The 21,342-nt window shown below is 35.6% G+C and overlaps 1 protein-coding gene across 3 annotated transcripts in view; it reads right to left on the reverse strand.

Moving 5' to 3' along the window:
• Positions 1 to 19,237, reverse strand: part of LOC135689348 (uncharacterized) — a 61,357-nt gene extending 42,120 nt beyond the window's left edge. Inside the window, exons 1-5 of one of the 3 annotated variants that reach the window (XM_065206525.2) lie at positions 18,991 to 19,237; positions 6,099 to 6,128; positions 4,720 to 4,815; positions 3,623 to 3,721; positions 2,304 to 2,402 (exon numbers count right to left, since the gene is read on the reverse strand). In XM_065206525.2, the coding sequence (XP_065062597.2) occupies positions 2,304 to 2,402; positions 3,623 to 3,721; positions 4,720 to 4,815; positions 6,099 to 6,128; positions 18,991 to 19,029 (363 nt within the window). In that variant the 5' untranslated portion in view covers positions 19,030 to 19,237. The other 2 variants (XM_065206524.2, XM_065206529.2) reach the window with 2 other exon arrangements.
• Between the last annotated feature and the right edge of the window lie 2,105 nt (positions 19,238 to 21,342).

Raw genomic sequence — 21,342 nt, forward strand, 5'->3', positions numbered from 1 at the left:
TTGTTACACAGCTTTTTCCCCGGAATTAAACCAGTTGGCATCAAATTATATGATGTTGCCATAGATACCAATATCTGTTTGGAGGTTAGAAAACCGCTACTTGGATACAATTTATTGCAGATTGGGAAACTGCTCAAGAATGATGCATGCACGAAAAATTAAATTGCAGTCTTCGAGGTTACCGTTTCACAAATATAAAACCCCGGACTACATTTCAAGTTTTATTTCAAGTTTCCTTTCCGGCTACGGTCACAGTGAACAGACGCCTCCAAAGGGACAGCAGAAGTTGGCTGAATTTTTGTACGTTTCCTCCCACCAAGAGCACGTGTATAGACGAAGGCAGCTGTAAATGATTACACTGTAAATCAAATTGATGATAAATACGCCATACCCGAATCCTATAAACATGTTTCTTTTTCAACCTCTTCCTGAAAAACCTCAGCATCTTGCGTCCAGATTCCGTTACGTCTCGTTTAATCACTTTTCAGCTGTTGGTCATTAGACCACGAGATGATCTACGCTTGTAGGCGACATCTGCAGCATTTAGGCCACAAAAATCGCTCGATTTGCAGTTCTTTGAAGTGCTGTCTTCTCCGGATTCTCTCTTGTGTATTCATGTTGAGTGAGAGAGATCTGCGTTCACATCGTTTCGAACCTGGTTATTGACTTTTCTTCGAAACCCAGCATGAAGCTGGATATGTCAGCTGCTGTTTCTCAAAGACGACAAAATCCACTGTTTTATCTAACGCAGAGCAGTTTCATCCAACACAGAGTCGTTTTATCCGTACTAAAAATTTTAGTCAACTGTATTCTTTTATTGCCAGGCGGAATAAGTCTAGCCTGCGTGGTAGTAAACGGATAAAATACGCAGCTACAGAACAAGCGTGACGACATTACGTAGCTTGCACTAGCTTGATTTCTCCTTGAAAAGGATTTCATGGTACCAGGTGCGATTGGCGGCGGCGTCAACAACAGTCGCAATCAAACGTGATCCAGTTCAAGCTTTTGCTAGCACGAACAGATTTCACTGTGCTCCTTTTCTATATTTTGTGCTGAACGCAGAGACTCTGAAGCAAACTGAAAAGTGCGGGGAACCAAGGGCAAATGAAAGACCCATTAAAAAGATTCTGTAAAAAAGCTCTATTAATTAAATAAAAAAAGGGAGGTGCCATGGCCCCCGCCCTTCTCCCTCTTTTTAAAAATAATAAATCAAAAATAATAAAAAATAATAATAATCACGACAAAAGAGGGTCTAAACACCATACACCCCTTAAAGACTCACCATTTTTAACAGAGAAATTACTAAAATTAAATGTATATATTACAACATTGGACTTGATACAGCGCAAAGTTTAAAAACCAACCAAGCATGGGTATGGTTTTTATGTCCGTGTGTTTAATAAAAGTTTATTTTCTTGGGTGTAACTCATTTTGCATACTGACTGTCTAAAAATCATCAAGTAGTTTGTCTGTTCTGTATCACAAAACTCACAAAATACAGAATGGTATGAAGAATGAGTGGAGATTTGCTAAAGTTGGAAGCCTAAGAAAACCAGCGCAAATAAGGGTACCTCATTCGTATAATTTCTCCATAGGAGTACGAGACTGGGGCTGAGAATGCTGCAGCCTCTCTAATCCACTGACCTATAAAAAAGACTGGATCGAGCTTCATATTGTCTTGAAACACCAAAGTTTGAAGCATGTTCAATTTCAAAAGAAAGAGGGCCCCAAACAATAGCGGGAAGCCATTCCTCAAAAACAATACTTGAACGATATGAATAAGTGAGAGCTGTAATGCTGTGTGTATGAGTCCTGAGAAAGAACAAGGCCAGAGCAGCTGAAAACATTGCTAGGACTGACACTTAAGGCCGTCTCCTAGCATGGGCTGTTCTGGGGCCCTCTTCTCGGATAGCGACACTCGGGTCACATTAGAAGCTCGATCCAGTCTTTTTTATAGATCAGTGCTCTAATCAGGCAAAATTAATGGCATTTCAGACCATATTCGGGCAGTTCTATCTCGAGGTAGCAATGGCGAGATCCAATATTAAGCTCTCCTCTAAACCCTAAGCATCCGCCACGCCCATGAATGTCTCTATTCCTTTTAACAAGCATTCTGGGTGTTTAGCCCAAATACTCACATCACCCTGTTTAGATTCTTTAGTGAAAGGCAGATTGAGCGTTCTGTCTGCAAGATTGCACTCGATTAGAGTGCAGGGAATAGATACACAAACAACGAGCATGCAGCTTCAAACAAGGGTGGAATGGGTTTGTGTGCTGTAGAAAAATGGAAATCAAGAACATACCTCCGCAAGTTTATTTAAATCTGCTCCGTGTTCTAGCAACTTCTTCACAACTTCAAGTTTTCCTCCAAGCGCAGCAACGTGCAAGGGTGAATTTCGTTTCTATAAAAAGATCCTTACATCAAAACCAATATCTTTAGCAAATGTAAAAGGTCTTGTAAGGAAATCCTAATCTTAAGGGAGACAAGAGACAAATAGCTGACCAGGGCTCTGGGGTGGACATGGATCGTTGCGCATTGAATTACCTGTCAATCAAGCAAAACTGCTTAAGCAGCTCCCCCGTGAAAATTAGTAGATTACTTGAAGATCGTGAGAATCGGGGGGAAAGCTACGGGGGGAGAGCTTATTAAATTAGCTTGAATATTTGCATGTCATGCGGAAGTAGAGCTAACTTTTGATTGAATAAAAAATGCACCACTAACCGCATCAGGAGATACAAGATCAGTATGCCATGGCAAGCGGAAAGATAGAATGGGTTTTGAGGTTAACTGATTTCTTAACGATACTTCATAAAGTAATCACCCAATTTTCACTAATGGGCTCTAAGTTAGATGAACTTAACCGAGGTGCAGATAAAACTTAACAGAAATTATAGACAGGTGATAAGCAAAAAGCAATACGAGAGCCAACAGAAATGTTTCTGAATTACCACAAAGGTTCAATGCACAATTTGATCTAGTCTACTTGTTTATTAGTCTCAGTATGCATCCATTGGGGAATAACAAAGTACACCTATTTGGAATACACGTTTTTTCTTCACCTTGAAATTCACCTGTCAAGGTATATTTTCAACTTTGTAAAGCGGAAAAACGGCGGAAACTTGTCAAGATGGCTCGCGTGTTTGTAGGCCGACCCCAAAAGTATGAAAAACAAATTAACAACCTTTCAAAATAAAATATCACTTTTTCTACAAAAGAACAGCTTGTGGATACAATTTGCATATCATGATTGACACAATATACGAGAAGGAGAGGCTGATAGACTGTATCTTAAGACATTTGCGAAATCTAGCTCGAGCTGAGATGAGCAGCAGAGAGCCTCTTGCTTTATCCACTAAAACAGATAAAACGCAACTCACTAAATGCCTTAAAGTTTAAGCCGGAGACAAATAGCATAAAAATGGTCTTTGAACCCGGCATAATGTTTCATAAGGTTATAATTTAACAACCTGTGCTCGTTTAAAAAGCACTGTTCTAATGCTTCGCCAACACAAATGAGTATACTTCTAATTGACAAGGTTTGTTAGGCAGACACGCCCTACCTTATTTTATGGCTGCAGTTAATTTGATGATACAAATTTTACAAGATAAAACGGGCAGTACCTTAGTAGTCGTTTCAATATTTGCGCCCCTTTGCAGCAGCTCTGCAACAACGTCAAAGTTGCCTTCTCGACAAGCCAAGTGCAAAGCAGTAAGTCCTTTCTGCAATAGGAGAGTGACAAAGTTAGCGAGTAATATGACACATAAAAACCACAAGAACTCAATGGATAATCATTCGCGTATCAAATTTGCTTATCATACCACAAAACTGCTATCCTTCTCGAAGCCCTTGAAATCTGACTCATTGAATGACAATTGAATAAGGTAACCTTTGGTTTTTTAAACGCTGGGTTTTGACACTTTCAGTCTTCTGAAGAGGAAGATCAAGGTGATGTAACACAAGACCCCTTAGGCCTTAGCTTACACAAGGCCAGCCACTTTGCATGTATTTCAAATTATCAAGTGTAACTTCAAAATACCTCTAAAATCATAAAGAATTAGAAACTATAATTTTGTGCTGTAGGAGCATACCAAAGAGTTGTCGAAGCTATTAGGCCTTGGGATAGCAGCTTGAAACGGGGTCGTACAGCACTGGCCCTACCATAGCTTGATTACACTGAATATTTTTAGGAACATTGACAATAGAGAATTCTATTAATTCTAGATTTATGCATTCACGGCAAATTCGTCGTCTATTATAACTGGTATTTCTTTGACAAAAAATACCCTCAAAAACCCAAGGGCCTGCCCTTGCTTCTCCCTCCAGCTCCATTTTCTCAACCAAACATGTCTTCTCCCATTCTATAATGTTTGCTTTCCCGTCTATGTATGTAGCGCTGAAGCAAACGGATCAGATCCATAATGTTTCTTACAGAGTATAATTGTATGCTAATACAGGTTACACCCCTTGTCGAAATATCAGGTCGTTAAAAACTGCAGACAAACTGACTATTTACCTACTTAAAAAATTAAGCAATACATTATGTTGTCAAATTTTATTCATTTCATTAGTCTTAGAGAGGTGTTATCTTTCTAACACAACTAAAGTCAATCCAAACAATAAAATCATTGCTTGATCAACAGAATAATTAATCAGTCGATCACTGATTTTTCTAGATGGTGCCTATTTTCTTTGGCATGAATAACAAATCGCTACTTACAGAATTGACTCCATCGATGTTGAGTGCCTTGAAATCGCAACTTTTGATGACATCGCAGTCGCCAGATTTTGCAGCCTTGTGCAGCTCCTCTATGTCCTAACAAACAGATTATCGAAAGTAAGTTTGGGGATTTCAAAAATTTCAATGGCAAAGGCGTAAAACACCTATAAACGAAACATAATTGAAACATAATCAAGATTTCTTAATGTTTGTTTTTTATTGTGAAAACATTTCTGGGTACTGGCATTTAGTTCAAAAATTGATCATATCAAGTACAATCAGGGCCACGCGCGAGGCAAGCCTTGTTTTGAGATTGGGGGGGGGGGGGGGGGGTGGATGACAAATTTACCTGATTAAAAGATTATTGCCTGAAATTCTTTTGTTGCTGTCAGAAACCTCTGCAATACGTTTTGTCAATCTAACTCTGTATATAATTAGCAAATTTTTTTTACGATAATAACGGACTTTCCTAATAGTTTTGTCAAATCTGCATATCAGGACGGGCAAAGGATATAGTAACTACCCGAGGCGGCACAACGGTTACCGCCGAAGGACTAGAAAATATTTGAATATTGATGCTTCCAGTTCCCTGAGAAATGCACTCTTTTAAGCGGAAGAACTACCTTTGCTTGATCCTTTATGGATTTCATGACAGAAGGTCTCTAAAATACCTGAAGCGTTTCTTCCACCGAGCGGATTTTGCCCGAAATTTCCTACTGAGATAATATTGGGTGGGTGTGACGCCCTTGAATACAATCCAGGTTCTGATTACATTATAGCCACCTTTTAAACCACGATTCTGAAAATATATAGCCTGCGCCCCAGTCCACAAATGCTGCCACATTTGTGGAGTGATACACTGTGCATTATTGATAAATATCCTGTCTGCAGTTTCCAACAGAATTCGGTAGTAATTTATGTAACCCTCCAAAATTATGCAATCAGCTGAAAACGGCAACAGTTCCAGCTTTGCAAAACTTTAAACGCTTCATGCACCATCCTATCTACATCCTGTATTGTTTCAGTGCATATTTCTTCGAGGATTTTTCATGCAACATTTCAGTGATTTCATTGCATAAATTATTTTCATAAACTAGACCCAGCCCTCTGCCTGGATAGAATATTTATCAATTTAGTACAGTCCATAAATGTGGCAGCATTGGTGGCCTGGGGCGCAGGCTAAAAATATGACGTTAAAATCAGAAAAGACAGAAAATTAAGGAAATAAGTATCAAAATAAAGAAAAGGCCACCAATGGCTCATTTAACGTAATTGGGTCAAATACAAAAAATAATTTTTAATGTATCAAGATTTCATGGTGGCGATTTTCTTCACCAAAATAATTTCGAACACATATAGCTCATCGAGAAGACACTCACCCTTACTTTGGAAAGATCGTCAGTGTTGCTCTAGAAAAAAAATCGTATGATTAGAATATTCGAATAAATATATAAACTTTTAGAAATGCCCGTTTATTATCTCAAATTTTCAAAGCCAATAATTAGAGAAATATTTGCAATTTGAAATAAGATGTGTTGCATATCTAGGGCTATATACTAAAAAATTCGATACAATTGAAAAAAATTCCGGGGCGGCTTGATCACCGAAGCTCCAACATAGTTCTGCAGCCGTGCTGTTTTCCGGAGGAAAAGGAAGTGAAAAAAGGACTGCAAACTTTCAGGAAAATTTTTTTTAAAAAATGGAAAAAGAGCGTTTTGCTGTTCCCTGGGTTTTTAGCAGGTACTGTTGCTATCTGACAGAGATTTTAAACCGAGGTCCTGACTTGGCCCTGACAATCGTATTGATCCATTAGGTTTCTAAGTGGATTTGGGTATTAATGCACATCTGCGAAAATTTAAAATAGGGCTCTGCGATTTTGCAGGGATCGCAGGTCAACATTGCATCCAGCCGATGAATTGAACAATGTCGATGAACAGATAGAAGCATTAAAAAAAATTACGACTTAAAATCAAGACCTTCATAATGAAATCGTAAGCTAACCTGGGTACCTGACAAAATGTTCCTATTGACAGCTTTTATAAATATACTTCCTTAAAAACGTGTAAAGCCTTTTTAACAGATCACGTCAAATATTACTATCCATCAAAAAAGAAAACATACATAATTTGACTAAATAAAAAAGCCTCAATACTCAGTAGACCTTGGAAGCTGGCCAGCAATTCAAAATGTGACTATGGCTTATGTTAACCTGGGCTCAATTAAAATTCACCGGGCTTTCAACTCGTCTTGTCATACTGATTAAGAAATATGAAGAGCCTGTTTCCCAAAGGACTGAGGCATTTAAAGAAGATATCATAGCAATTATAATAGAAACAACATCTGTGAAAAGTCTAAATCTCGATTTGCTTGCTGATAATCTTTCTTAGTAAAAATTAAAGAGAGGTTTAATGCAAGACAAATGTGGTTAGAATTCTTTCAACGAAGTAGAGGTTTTACCCGATTGTCACTGTATTCTGTTTCATAGTATATTCCTTTATTAGATCTGAAACCAGGCCAGCACACAAAGTTACGGAGCCGCACACGTTTCTTCATATCAGGATATTCTTTTGGTAAAGTATGATGATCCTGTAGTGCTGTTTATCCTGGAATCTCCATTGGGAACTTTATCCTAGTAAGAGGCAGCAGAAGCCTGCCTTAAAGGCTGCAGAGTGGTTGACTTCTGGCAAGACTACAGTCTTAGATGAATTGCTTCAATTACATTCTAATTGATCTTGGCCTAAATGGACTCTCCTCACGCAAATGAAGATAGTGCGATTTTCAATGAAAATTTAATTGCTAAACAGAAGTGTCCGACCATTGTCTTTCTGCAGGTATATGGATTGACGGTATGAAGCTGCTCCGATGCCTTAATCATTTTCAATCTAAGATTTAAATATTCATTTTAGGCGATTAGCAGGTGCTAACAAGTATAGGAAGAAAATAAAGGCTGCCCTTCTAATGAAGATAAAAGGAGGAAAACATGCCATTGCATTGGATGATCGAGCCTCGTGCAGATGTGTCAATGAAACGCTTTTGCATTATAGGAGTTCAAAGAAATGAAAGAGAAAGGTCTCAAAGATCACCAAGGTTTAGCGAGTGAAATGTGTATATGAAATAGAAAAACATGTGAAAAATACGCGTAACAGTTCTGAAGTATAGCGTGACAGGTCATAGAACGTTGATACAACGTAGAAAATAATAACTTTTTCAAGGAAAAGTGAATGTTGCGCTGTGGTTGAATCAATTTTTGATCAAACATGAAATAAACAAATAATATGGCAATTGAATATCAGTCGAAACATGAACGTTGATATAAAGCGTTTAATCAATCTTAGATTACCCTCTATAAAGCAAGTGTATAATTTCTTTAGAATATAAAGGAGTTGGAATCACCTTGAACAACAATTTTGGAAAACCTGGTGGACAAGAGATGCAAATTTGAATCCCCATAGGCTCAGATCTGTTTTTGTTTAATTTTTTGAATGCTACTACAGCATATGTCAAAATTAGCTTTAGTTTTCATAGCTGCCCTGTTTACAAAAGATTGCAGTCAATTTAACTATAAGCTGATGCTTGATAGCAATACACAATGCAGCAATCATTTGATTCTGTAACAGGTGTATTCGTTAAGTTCTGCATTGACCGCATTACTCACAAATACGGCTTGGTCTTTTTGCTAATCTAAATTTTCCTAAGTGCGTTTCAGTTTTGTTAGGTGCATTTTTCAGCATCTTCATGTGCGTCAAAGGTTTAAGCCACAACAAATGGAATAATTACTATCATTGGTAACAATTTTATTTACAGTCGGCTGCCAAAAACTAGTTTATTTACAGCTTAAAAAAGTGAAGTATAAAAGGTAAAATAAAAACATAAAACATAGAAAATTAGCAATAATATTTATAAATACTGTTTTAACTCTTTTTGAATCAACGAACCCCGTTTACTTCATATATTCTTACGTAGCCTGCAATTAAAAATTCCTCTTTCCACATTCCTCTACGCTTCTCGAAATTGAAAGGCTATCTTATCCATTATCTCATTTGACAATCTATTCCATAATCTGCGCCTCAGGAATGGTGTATTTTAATTCCTGAGTTAATAATTTGTCTTCTTTTCCGTAAAAATCTCATTCATAACACTTGGGTTTAAATTTCTCATTGGTCACAAGCATGAACAAGTGTCGATTGAAGATATTGAATAAGAGAAGCCCTAGAACAGATCTTTGCGGTACCCCATGGCTAGCCAAGACCTATACGACCCATTGACTTTCACTATACTTGTATCCTGTCTCTCCGGACATTTTGCTATAGCCCCCTCCTTATCATTACAAATTGGTTACTGTATTGATTTCGGAAATACGGGTAACTAATATATCGATAGTGTTTCGATAGATATCGTTATTGTTTATGGTGATCGATCGCTTTAAACTTTTAACTATGAATGGCAACTCAGAACCGTCGTGTTCTACACACCAAACACATTAGAAAGAGATAAATAATGGTAGCTGATATGACAAAAAGCGGTATAACCGAGGTTCACAAACAAGCAAGTGATTGGTGCATTTCTGGTGGTTGTTTTGAGCAGAATTTGATCCAATGAAAAATCACCGATGGGAGTCACCGTACTCTGCGTTACGGAAATCAAGACTAATAATGTCTCAATTTTGGAGGCATGTCAATGCAAAGTCGTGGTAGCATCAAAACTTCTAGTGCAACATAAAAGCACTTTTCGTGGAAGGAATATATAAATTACAAAGTATTTCTATATAAACAAACAGTGAAAAAATTTGTTCTTAAATCTAGAAGATAAGTGTACAAATAAGTAAGTTTCAGACTGTCGTATCATTTTGGCAGAAATTTGGATAATATTTGAAGCTCGCCCAACGGACCAAAACATTATTTAGAACACCCTTTAAGAGCACTAAGCAGGGCCCTTCAACAACCTTACTAATTTTATTAAACAATCCTAAAAAAACATGTCTGATTTTCGGCAATTCTGCTCTGAAAACACTACACCAGTTTAGGTACAAATACAATATAAATTATATGGAAGTGAACACTAAGATCTAGGTGGGCTGTTTTTGTAAAAGCACAGAAGTGAATAACTGTGAAATACTATAACGATTAGAAAGCAAAATAAGGCAAAACAATATAGTTTTTGAAATATGCTATTGGTGTTTGGAGCAGAACGGTTCTAAATTGCTACTCCGAGTTTCACGCTTAATGCGATCATCGGGTAACTTAATGCGTGCAGTTGCTTTATGATCGCATTAAACGTCAAACTCGGAGTAGCAACTTAGAACCTTCCTGTTCTATAAAACAAATTGCGTGTACATCTCTGCCTATACGGTATAAGGCACTGATAGACCGGTAAGCAATACTTTTCATAAGCATTTCAAACAGATTTATGAATAAAGCAAGGTTAATTGATGTCAATAACTGGGTAAAATGAACGTAGAGGGACACTTGGAACAAATTTAGAGTACCTTTATATCAATTTTTAAATTAAAGCGTTGTTGAATATTCTGTGGTAACAATTCCTCTCGTTTAAACATTGCAATGTGTTAAATAAAATTTTTCCAAGTTTCAATGAACATTTATAATATTTTCTAGGTAGTATCTTTAGAATATAAAAGAGTTGGAATCACCTTGAACAACAATTTTGGAAAACCTGGTGGACAAGAGATACAAATTTGAATCCCCATAGACTCAAATCTGTTTTTGTTTAATTTTTTAAATGCTACTACAGCATATGTCAAAATTAGCTTTAGCTTTCATAGCTGCCCTGTTTACAAAAGATTGCAGCAATTTAACTATAAGCTGATGCTTGATAGCAATACACAATGCAGCAATCACTTGATTCTGTAACAGGTGTATTCGCTAAGTTCTGCATTGAAAACATTACTCACAAATACGGCTTGGTCTTTTTGCCAATCTAAATTTTCCTAAGTGCTCTTCAGTTTTGTTAGGTGCATTTTTCAGCATTTTCATGTGCGTCAAAGGTTTAAGCCACAACAAATGGAATAATTACTATCATTGGTAACAATTTTACTTACAGTTGGCTGCCAAAAACTAGTTTATTTACAGCTAATAAAGTGAAGTATAAAAGGTAAAATAAATACATAAAACATAGAAAGCTAGTAATAATATTTATAAATACTGTTTTTACTCTTTTTGAATCAACGAAGCCCGTTTATTTCATATATTCTTACGTAGCCTGCAATTAAAAATTCCTCTTTCCACATTTCTCTACGCTTCTCGAAGTTGAAAGGCTATCTTATCCATTATCTCATTTGACAATCTATTCCATAATCTGCGCCTCAGGAATGGTGTATTTTAATTCCTGAGTTAATAATTTGTCTTCTTTTCCGTAAAAATCACATTCATAACACTTGGGTTTAAATTTCTCATTGGTCACAAGCATGAACAAGTGTCGATTGAAGATATTGAATAAGAGAAGCCCTAGAACAGATCTTTGCGGTACCCCATGGCTAGCCAAAACTTATACGACCCATTGACTTTCACTATACTTGTATCCTGTCTCTCCGGACATTTTGCTATAGCCCCCTCCTTATCATTACAAATTGGTTACTGTATTGATTTCGGAAATACGGGTAACTAATATATCGATAGTGTTTCGATAGATATCGTTATTGTTTATGGTGATCGATCGCTTTAAACTTTTAACTATGAATGGCAACTCAGAACCGTCGTGTTCTACACACCAAACACATTAGAAAAAGATAAGTAATGGTAGCTGATATGACAAAAAGCGGTATAACCGAGGTTCACAAACAAGCAAGTGATTGGTGCATTTCTGGTGGTTGTTTTGAGCAGAATTTGATCCAATGAAAAATCACCGATGGGAGTCACCGTACTCTGCGTTACGGAAATCAAGACTAATAATGTCTCAATTTTGGAGGCATGTCAATGCAAAGTCGTGGTAGCATCAAAACTTCTAGTGCAACATAAAAGCACTTTTCGTGGAAGGAATATATAAATTTCAAAGTATTTCTATATAAACAAACAGTGAAAAAATTTGTTCTTTAAATCTAGAAGATAAGTGTACAAATAAGTAAGTTTCAGACTGTCGTATCATTCTGGCAGAAATTTGGATAATATTTGCAGCTCGCCCAACGGACCAAAACATTATTTAGAACACCCTTTAAGAGCACTAAGCAGGGCCCTTCAACAACCTTACTAATTTTATTAAACAATCCTAAAAAAACATGTCTGATTTTCGGCAATTCTGCTCTGAAAACACTACACCAGTTTAGGTACAAATACAATATAAATTATATGGAAGTGAAAACCAAGATCTAAGTGGGCTGTTTTTTAAAAGTGCATACATTATGCGCAGAAGTGAATAACTGGTAAACCGTTCTCAGTAGACTTTTCAGAGTGTATCACATTGCCAGAAGTGTATTTACGGTGTTGCATAGGCCCATTCCTAGTTGAGAAGATGATTTTCTTGAGAGAGAGAGCTTAACCCTCGATGCTTAAAATTTACAGAATAACATACATCGATATCTGTTACTCCAAGTAACCTAAAAATACTATAACGATTAGAAAGCAAAATAAGGCAAAACAATATAGTTTTTGGAATATGCTATTGGCGTTTGGAGCAGAACGGTTCTAGAATGCTGCTCCGAGTTTCACGCTTAATGCGATCATCAGGTAATTAAATTCGTGCAGTTGCTATATGATCGCATTAAACGTCAAACTCGGAGTAGCAACTTAGAACGTTCCTGTTCTATAAAACAAATTGCGTGTACATCTCTGCCTCTACGGTATATGGCACTGATAGACCGGTAAGCAATACTTTTCATAAGCATTTCAAACAGATTTATGAATAAAGCAAGGTTAATTTATGTCAATAACTGGGTAAAATGAACGTAGAGGGACACTTGGAACAAATTTAGAACGCCTTTAAGTCAATTTGTTTAAATTAAAGTGTTGTTGAATATTCTGTGGTAACAATTCCTCTCGTTTAAACATTGAAATGTGTTAAGTACAATTTTTCCAAGTTTCAATGAATATTTATAATATTTTCTAGGTAGTATCTAAATTATTCAAAGACGAATACCGTCCAGAGGATTCTTTTCAAAGAGAATGACAAATTTGTTGATTGGTACCATGGATTGCATTGACATTCGCCTAACCCACCGAGCAATGCAAACAAGGAAACCATCAAGAAGAATGCAACATTGCAATAAAAAAGAGATATTTAAGAGTATGCCTGGCGATAAAGATAAAAACAAACTTACGGATAGTAATTCTATAGTTTTTACCACCATATTTGCCACTGAACTCTGTCAAGCCAAGTATATGTGAGGCTGAGCCGACTAACCGACATTAAAATTTAATGATCCACCTTGATCTTATTATGATTGCAAAGGCAATTGATTAATGTAAACATATTTCGTAAAGATGAATGAGGAATATTGAATCCTCTATCCGGGAGAACCAATGCACTATCGTCGGCAGCGAGTCACTTGCAAGTGCTAGCAGCTGCAGCATCGAAAAAAGGAACAGCGCATGATTGCAAATCTAGATTTTTAGGCCACACCAATTTCAGACAATGTAACTGTTTTGGAAATATGAAGTCGGTATCCTTTGTTTTGCCAAATACCCAAGGAAATTTTACTTGACATAGATGTAAAGTTGCTTGCTTACAGACATTCTGAATCAGAGATTGCGTTAAAGGCGAAGGTGGATAAAGTGCCAAAAACAAATTTAAGTATAAGATAATTTGTTAGGATATCGGAGTTTTACAGTACAATAATATATGGAACGAAACAAACTTCTCTCGAACAATAAGAAACAAATAACCTTGGTAAAACCACCTATTAGCTGTTCCAATTTTTGTAAGTTTGAAAAACTGCGCAGAAAAAACCTTTGTTATTCCCAAGAAAAGCTAAGGACCACTATAGATAGGTATTTTCACGTCTACTTCAAAGCAATTATCACACCTTACGTGTTTTATTCTTATGTTTGTTAACGTTGAATTTGTTCTATATATGTTATTACTTCCATTGAAAGAATCTACTAAGATGCATCTCATTCTTGCTAAAAGGGTTCTGCACAAATCAGAAATTGGTAAGATAACAGAAATCAGATATTGGATGAAAACCGCAAATTAAAGAGATTCACTGCTCAAGAACACTTTTCTTTTCACTCCAAACAGAACTCCTTAAAGGAAGTTTCACTTATTTCAAACGATATAAAAATCCACAAAGAATTCATCCTACCACTGAGGAAGAGGAAGACAATTTTGACAAAAAACTGTGGACCACAATAAAAGTACCAGAGGTGAACTTTTGCAAATTGTGGTATTGACCAAAGAAGCAAATGGTCTCTACATTCTGATGGTTCAATGCAATATCATTCTATGTAATAATCATCAAGGATTTTAACTGCAAATTACACATATTACTGGGAGATTCATGTCTTCTCCGAAAAACAACATTGTAGAAAATAAACGAAAAACAACAAAACAAAGATCTAAAGAAAGAAGTGAATCTGCTTTAATTATGCTTTAAACAACTTTGCTAATTGTACACAATTTTTGAAAATTTCAGCTGCATAAAGTTTCTTTTTATGGGTATTTTACTGAATGAGCTGTTGTCTGTTCTTTGTGGGAAAATATTAATAAATATTTGCAGTCATTAGCTCTCGTAAATCCTTTTCAGATCTTCATATGAACATTCTTAGTCGTTTTGTTTATTTACTACTACTGGGAATTTACTGTTTTGTTTATAAAACAAAATTTCCTGCAACGATCAAATGATGTTAACGCTTGCGAATGTAGAGAAACTGTTGGTTATTACACAATACCCAGTGAGTTTGGCAAAATCACTCAGCTTGCAAACAACATATGGAAGATATGGGAAAACGGAAGGCATAGCAGCCACACAGGTGAACGAATCAATAGGTTTATACAAAAATATCTCGATTATTTTTTATCCTTGCTTCATACCAATCATACTGTACAAATGCTGTGGTTATTTATAAATCCTAATAATGTCACTTCATATTTTTGAAATTATTTCATTTCCTTCATCATTACAAACCTTTAACTGCATTTATCATCATAATTAGTATGGCGATTGGCGGTATGATTAGCATAATTAGCATTATAAATTTCAATATTGTGTCATAAACATTTCAACGAATGTGCTTTAAATAGCAAAAAGTGGGTTGAATTTGAATTATCTTTTGTTCTGTTACATTAAAAAACTTTTAACAGTTCGCATAAGGACCATCATTACACTTTCCACAGTAAATTTGGAAAAACCCTACGCAGAGGATGCAAGAGAAAATAGCAACAATCACGATAAAAAGACAGGGTTTCAAAATATGTTTCTTGCATTATAAAAACTTGCAACATAACAAAGCCATAGCAAAGACAGTCGGGTTGCGACACAACTTGTGGGGTTGCGACACAACTTGTGCCCACAAGGACCACAAAGCATATTACAGATTGAGGGGGCTAAAACGTTTTGGGGGGCTTAACATGCTTATAACGCAAGAATGATTTTTTGCATACATTAAGGAAATTATTGGGGGGGGGTTAAGCCCCCGTAGCCTCCCTTGTGCCACACCCCCAATATTTTTGTATCCTTTGGTAAATTCTGCTTCGATTAGGTAAAAAAACATTTTTTGTTGTCAGTAGCAACAAATGACGCATAAAAATGGGCGTTAACATCATTTTCCAGTCGGCTGGAGGTTGTGGCACCAAAATCCAATCATTATCTAGCACATCCCCCCATCCTTGAATCCATCCCTAAGAGTTACGCGTTAAAAGGTGCAGAAATCATCCACATCGCACGCTTAACTTCATTAACATACACAGTGATAACATGGCCCCAACGAAGGGCAGTGCATTAATAGCTGTCTTTGGCATTCCTTCTTCGTTTTATGGTTTTGAAACGGAAATCGGTATTTTACACAATAGGTAGCAATAAATATAAGTATTAAATGTTAATAAATATCAGTGATTATCTATGCTATTCGTTACATGTCTTTATTTACGTCAGGTTAAAAGGTATCAATTGATTGGGAACTTCTCGGCTTTGCGGAGGTAAATTACATATTACTTCAATCTTGTATTTTTAAGTGTTGGCATAGTACGGAACCTTCAAATTGAATAAGTAGCGTGTTTTCAAATGTGTTATCAACGGAACAACGGGCGTTCAACATAACAATATCAGGATTTTTTCGACTTATACCATGCATTTTTGGTTTAGCTATGCCTCCAGCAGATGGAACATTGCATGCGAAATCGATAACAAATCTGGTTTAGCAGTCCAATTCTCTGGATTATTTTGCCGGATTTGCGATTTAGTTCCACTCAGCATGTTAGCTTGTTATCTTTGTATGCGTTCAGAATTCGACCTTATAAACGATAATAACCTGTTGTATGGCTAAGGTTTTATGCAAGAGATTATAAATCAAACATGAACGGTCGATTAATCCACACTAATGCCAATCCACCTAACTCCTTCTGCCTTGGACCATTTGATTGCTTTATTAATCTGCTAAATATAGGCTCTTTCAGGTGTAAACAGAAGACCCTAATCATTGAATGAGTTTCCAGTAAACCAATCTTTTTTCTATCAACCATCACTCGTTTATAGCAAGTATTTCATTGCCTTATTTACCAAAACACTGAAAATCACAAAAGAACATTTTAGACACCAATATTCATTTTGATCACTGTTATACTAAGCCAAGGGCAATAGGAAAACCATGGTTTTGAGTCAATTCCAAATACTAGATAAAAAATGAAATAAGAGCAGATTTTAAGCAGTTCTAATTTTTTTCTTTTACCTGGGAATCGTATATCTTGAAAACAGATGTTATCAACCCACAATGCTTAAATGAAAAATGTATAGATTTTCACAGAGCAGAATGATTTGTGGTTTGATTCACTAGAACTGTCATTGGTGATACATGAAATCACTTAGCGGTTAGAAATTAATTTTCTGAAACAGAAAGTATCAGCCAAAGCAGACTCTTTCTGTCTTGTGGTGTCTATGAAGCTTTGATATGAGATGACCAAGGTATTTTATTATATTTTTGTCTGCTTTGTCTTTAATGAATTGAAGGTAAATATGGCATGACCATATTAATTAGAAAATTGAAACACCTAGCAAAGGTAAGAAGATCCAGATTCGAAAATTCCTGTATTAGGAAATTGTTTCAACAAAACAAGAAACTGTTTAATATTTGAAAACCATGCTTAAGGAGCAGAAAAATGAGAACATGAATCAATATGGCTATATGCACAGAAGTGCATGACAATGCTTGGATGGTCAAAATCTGAACATTGTTGCCCAAAACAACCTACATCTTTGAAAAAAAAGTTAAAGCAAAATTAAAAGGAAATTTTTCATCACAAATATTTCCCAGCCAATGAGTTTGCAAAAGTATTTATGACACAAACCCTTTGACCTTGAAACTTTTTGTGTCATGCAGTCAAAGAAGACAATTGATGATTTGGCAAATACTAACTAGCATCCATTATCTGCCTTTGAATTTGAAATCCTGACTTAATAGGAAATCTAGCTGCATTAAAGACAGGTGCTTTAATTGAATAGGGTCACAAGTCATTCACAAATAAACTGGATAATGTATTAGGACTTGAATAAAGATTGATAGAGGAAAAGTTAATATCCAGGACTTGATTACCTGCTTCACCTAGATTGCATCACACAATATGATGGATAAAACATCTACATTTTTTAGTGTTTCAGTTGTATTGAATAAGAATTTCTATTGACTAAATAATTGAATATGGATATCAAAGGGCAAAGATAAAATAGTCTAATTGAGATGATGGCCTGTTGTAGAGCTAAAATGTAGAATATTATCTCCAGAAGATATTCTTAGTGAAGTAGAGAAGATTTGGAGCAAAATGAAAACAGGTTGACATAGAAGCATTGACGACCCTGGGTTTTAGAAGATACAATAGAGCTTTTTTCAGGTCCAGATGAAAATAAGAAATTCAAACCTTTTTTGAACATTGTTTTGCATCAAGAATAAGAAGCTGTGTTATACCAGAAGCCAAAAAAATTATTTATGGGAAACTTTGTGTCTTAGCATCTCACAATATTCTGTCTTTGAAGCCAAGTTTCCAATACACTTAAGAACTCTGCTTTTAGAAAAACAGTTTGAAAATTTATTATATATCAAAATATTATTGGGTTGAAATATGACAAACTGAAAGGTAAAGACAGCTTGATTATTTTAATGTTCTTATTTATTTCAATAGATCACTAATTGGAATAAAAAACTGTGGCAGAACAAGCTGCTAAGCATTGCAGGAAGGTAATGTCTTCATTTTGAGTTTTTTAAATAAAGTTGGCTTCTGATTTCATACCATTACATAATGAGTTTATTTCTCAACATATTCAGGTTGCTGAGTACAATAAAAAGCATTTTAAAGAAATTAATCAATTTTAATATAAATTGAGTCAAATTAAATCTATTTGAGAATTAAATCAACAGAAAATGCATAGCTGTTTCATGTCCATTACTGATTCTTAGAAAATTTATTAGCCAGGATCTGTTTTCAGTAAGGTTTAATACCTTCAAACTATTAAGACATGATCGCTTTATTATTCATTCCGATTTTCTCATCTTTTAAAGAATGCCATGCCCAGTGAAAAACCGAAGACTTCTTAAAATTTAACTGGGTTTGCAAAAAACTTTCGTAGTAATAAAGCAGCTTCTATTCCAAAGACAACTTTTAATGGCACAGAAGTTATTAAAGTTTTAATTTAGATTTGCTAGGAATATGATAATTCAAATCAACCTGACAGATTTAAGAGTGTGTAGGGAAGAAAGAAGGCGTATACCTGTTATGGTCAACGGTGTTGACACAGTTTGTACAGAATCAATAGTCATCTATTGAAAGATTTGCACAAAACGGCCATAACATTGAACAATCACAACAGCTTTATTTACATGCAAAATCAAAAAAAGAAAAATCATGGTTTCCCTAGCGCTTTTTTAAGGTTGTAAGATAAACAAATTTGTTTGAAATAGTTAACTGAAAATAACAATTGAAACTTTCATGGCAAATTTGAATCAAATGCGGAACATATACGTCACCACTACTACTCTTTATCTAAATCAAGTTACCAAAGTTGAATGAATAGTTTTCATTCTCCCCGCCCTTATAATTAAAATTAAAGAAAGTTTAAAATTAATAAAGATTTACGTCCAATGATTTAGCGATCTTTCACAAAATCCAAAGCAAACAAACCTTGCTTGATGGCCTAGGCTTGTCTGCAGCATCCGCCATGGTGACGAAAACGTTGATGTAAATAATCAGATTTCACAAAAGATCCTCTATCTTCCTCATTTCAGACGATAAAACTGTCAACAAAATTATTTTTCCGTCAATTTCCTACTTCTTTGACCATCAATAAAGTGGTGAATATGCCGAACCCGCTGTTACCGCAACAACTAACCACTCGACAGTTGTCTGTGTTCATCCAGGCTCGAAATTGATAATAGCGCGAAATTCAAACTTTGATTTCTCCTGCAGAGCAAATGTTTACATTGTCTCATCTTTAGCAACCAGATAATGTATTCAGGCAAAAGAAGTAGCTAGAATAGCTAATCCTGAGATTTCGAAATGCCAACACTTTCATCAAATATTTAATATCTTTTTCTTATGAAGAAGTTGATGATTAAAAGACACACGGTTATATGAAGATAAAGCTATGGGCAGCAATATTAGGCCGCTAGTTCTTCTAATGACGTATTTTTTTGTCGGACTTGACAGGAAATAAATTACAATTCTTGATTTAAAAAACATTGAAGCTAGCCTATCTGCAGTCTGTCTAAATGATAACTTTTCACTTCTTAATAAATGTCAAATTAGAATTATTGAATATCCACTTTTCAACTTCCAGGGAATGGGAGCTGGGAGTGGCAAACTATTTACAACAAATAGTCTTTCCGCGAAAATCGGAATGCATACCCCCTATGCCCCCGTTATCGGAAGTCGTGAATTCTCCTTTTTTGTGCCATCACCCGCTATCATCTTGAACCCTCCATCTTCAAAACATGCTTATTGTGTGGTTCAGTACGATTTCCGATTTTTAACTCTTCGAAAGTAACGAGTTTCCTACCGGAAAGATGACTGTACGATACACAACAAAACATTTTATCTCATTGTTGTGAGTTTTTCAAAACTATATGATAAAACCTTGATCGCCTTTTATTAAAGATCTACGGTGGCCTACAGGTGCCACGGCAAAACTTTCTTTCTCACGGCAAGACTTACTTTCTCACGGCAAAACTTTCTTTTTTCACGGCAAAACTTTACTTCTCACGGCAAAACTTTCTTAACGTAACCATAACCGTAAGTCGTTTTACATTTGACACCACGAAAGGCCTCAATTTATGTCGGAATATCTCCCAAGTAAATTCTTCTAACAAGAAGGCTGACCTCATTTTCGTCGACTCCAATATTACCAACTTTGAGCTTTAAAACAATAATTTATATTCAGCCTGTTGAATTGGAATTGGGTTTTCCTTTGAACCTGTAACGGGAATAGAAACACCTAATAGCTAGAGAATTTTACATTTTGTAAAGTTTCCAATAACTTTAATAATAGAAATTCATTTCACGGGATTAAATTTCAAGGTCTTCTGACCTTTCCTAGAATATAGGAAAAATCATAGCCTTGCCAAGAATTGTCAAGCAGCTAACGTCATTTGTGGTTGTTACAAATTGTTTTGCGTTCAATAAGCATGGCCATATGTTTAGCCATACAACCAGTCAGGGTGTTCAACAGCAAGAAGCAAAGCGAAAATAACAATTCTTACTCTAATATTAAGCAAAGCACAGCAAGTAAAATAAATGATGTTTAATGAAAGTTGCATATACGTACATAAACATAAACACGTGTTAGTTTTAAGACGCTTTAACAAAGCCTCTTAATCTATATGGATTTCCAATGCCCTTAGACCCCTTTAGATATCTTGATCTTTTTTGTTTTGTGTTTAACTTCCAGTTCAGTTCATTGTCAGTTTAGTTATGAAGCCATGATATGTAAAATTATATCATTGCTAAAGCTTTTCTTTGTTTATTTTAAGTTAATAGCTTTCTTGGCTTTACTTGGGTTTGTAAAAAGACAGTTTGACTTTGAGACATTTCAGAGGGGCTTTCAAGGAAGTCTACTGACCATTAGCCATTCTGCTCTTTTTTTATATTTTTAGTTGATAACATCAAGTTTGGTATCAGCTAATAAGGTAGTGGCATCAGTAGCAACAGGACCTTCTAAACATGCTATTTAGGGGGGGGGTGGGAATTGCCCCTAAACAAAAAGCTATTGTTCTTCTCTTTACATATGCTTCGAAAAGGTTAAAAGCAGCAAAGAGCTAAAATTAAAAAACATTAGAAGAATGATATAAGCCATTGATATAGAGTAAGAAAAGTAATGGTACAAGCACACAGTCTTGGGGAACACCGCAGTTAATAGTGATGTTTTTTGTATCATCATATTTATTATTATCATGGTGACTGGTTCTCTTTCGCTTCTTGCAGAAAGCCTTTATCACAATTCACCTTGACACATTATAACGGTTATTCCATTTCTATGTA

The sequence above is a fragment of the Rhopilema esculentum genome, chromosome 5 (genome assembly GCF_057945365.1).
Source record: "Rhopilema esculentum isolate cy_ngs chromosome 5, ASM5794536v1, whole genome shotgun sequence".
Taxonomy (NCBI): domain Eukaryota; kingdom Metazoa; phylum Cnidaria; class Scyphozoa; order Rhizostomeae; family Rhizostomatidae; genus Rhopilema; species Rhopilema esculentum.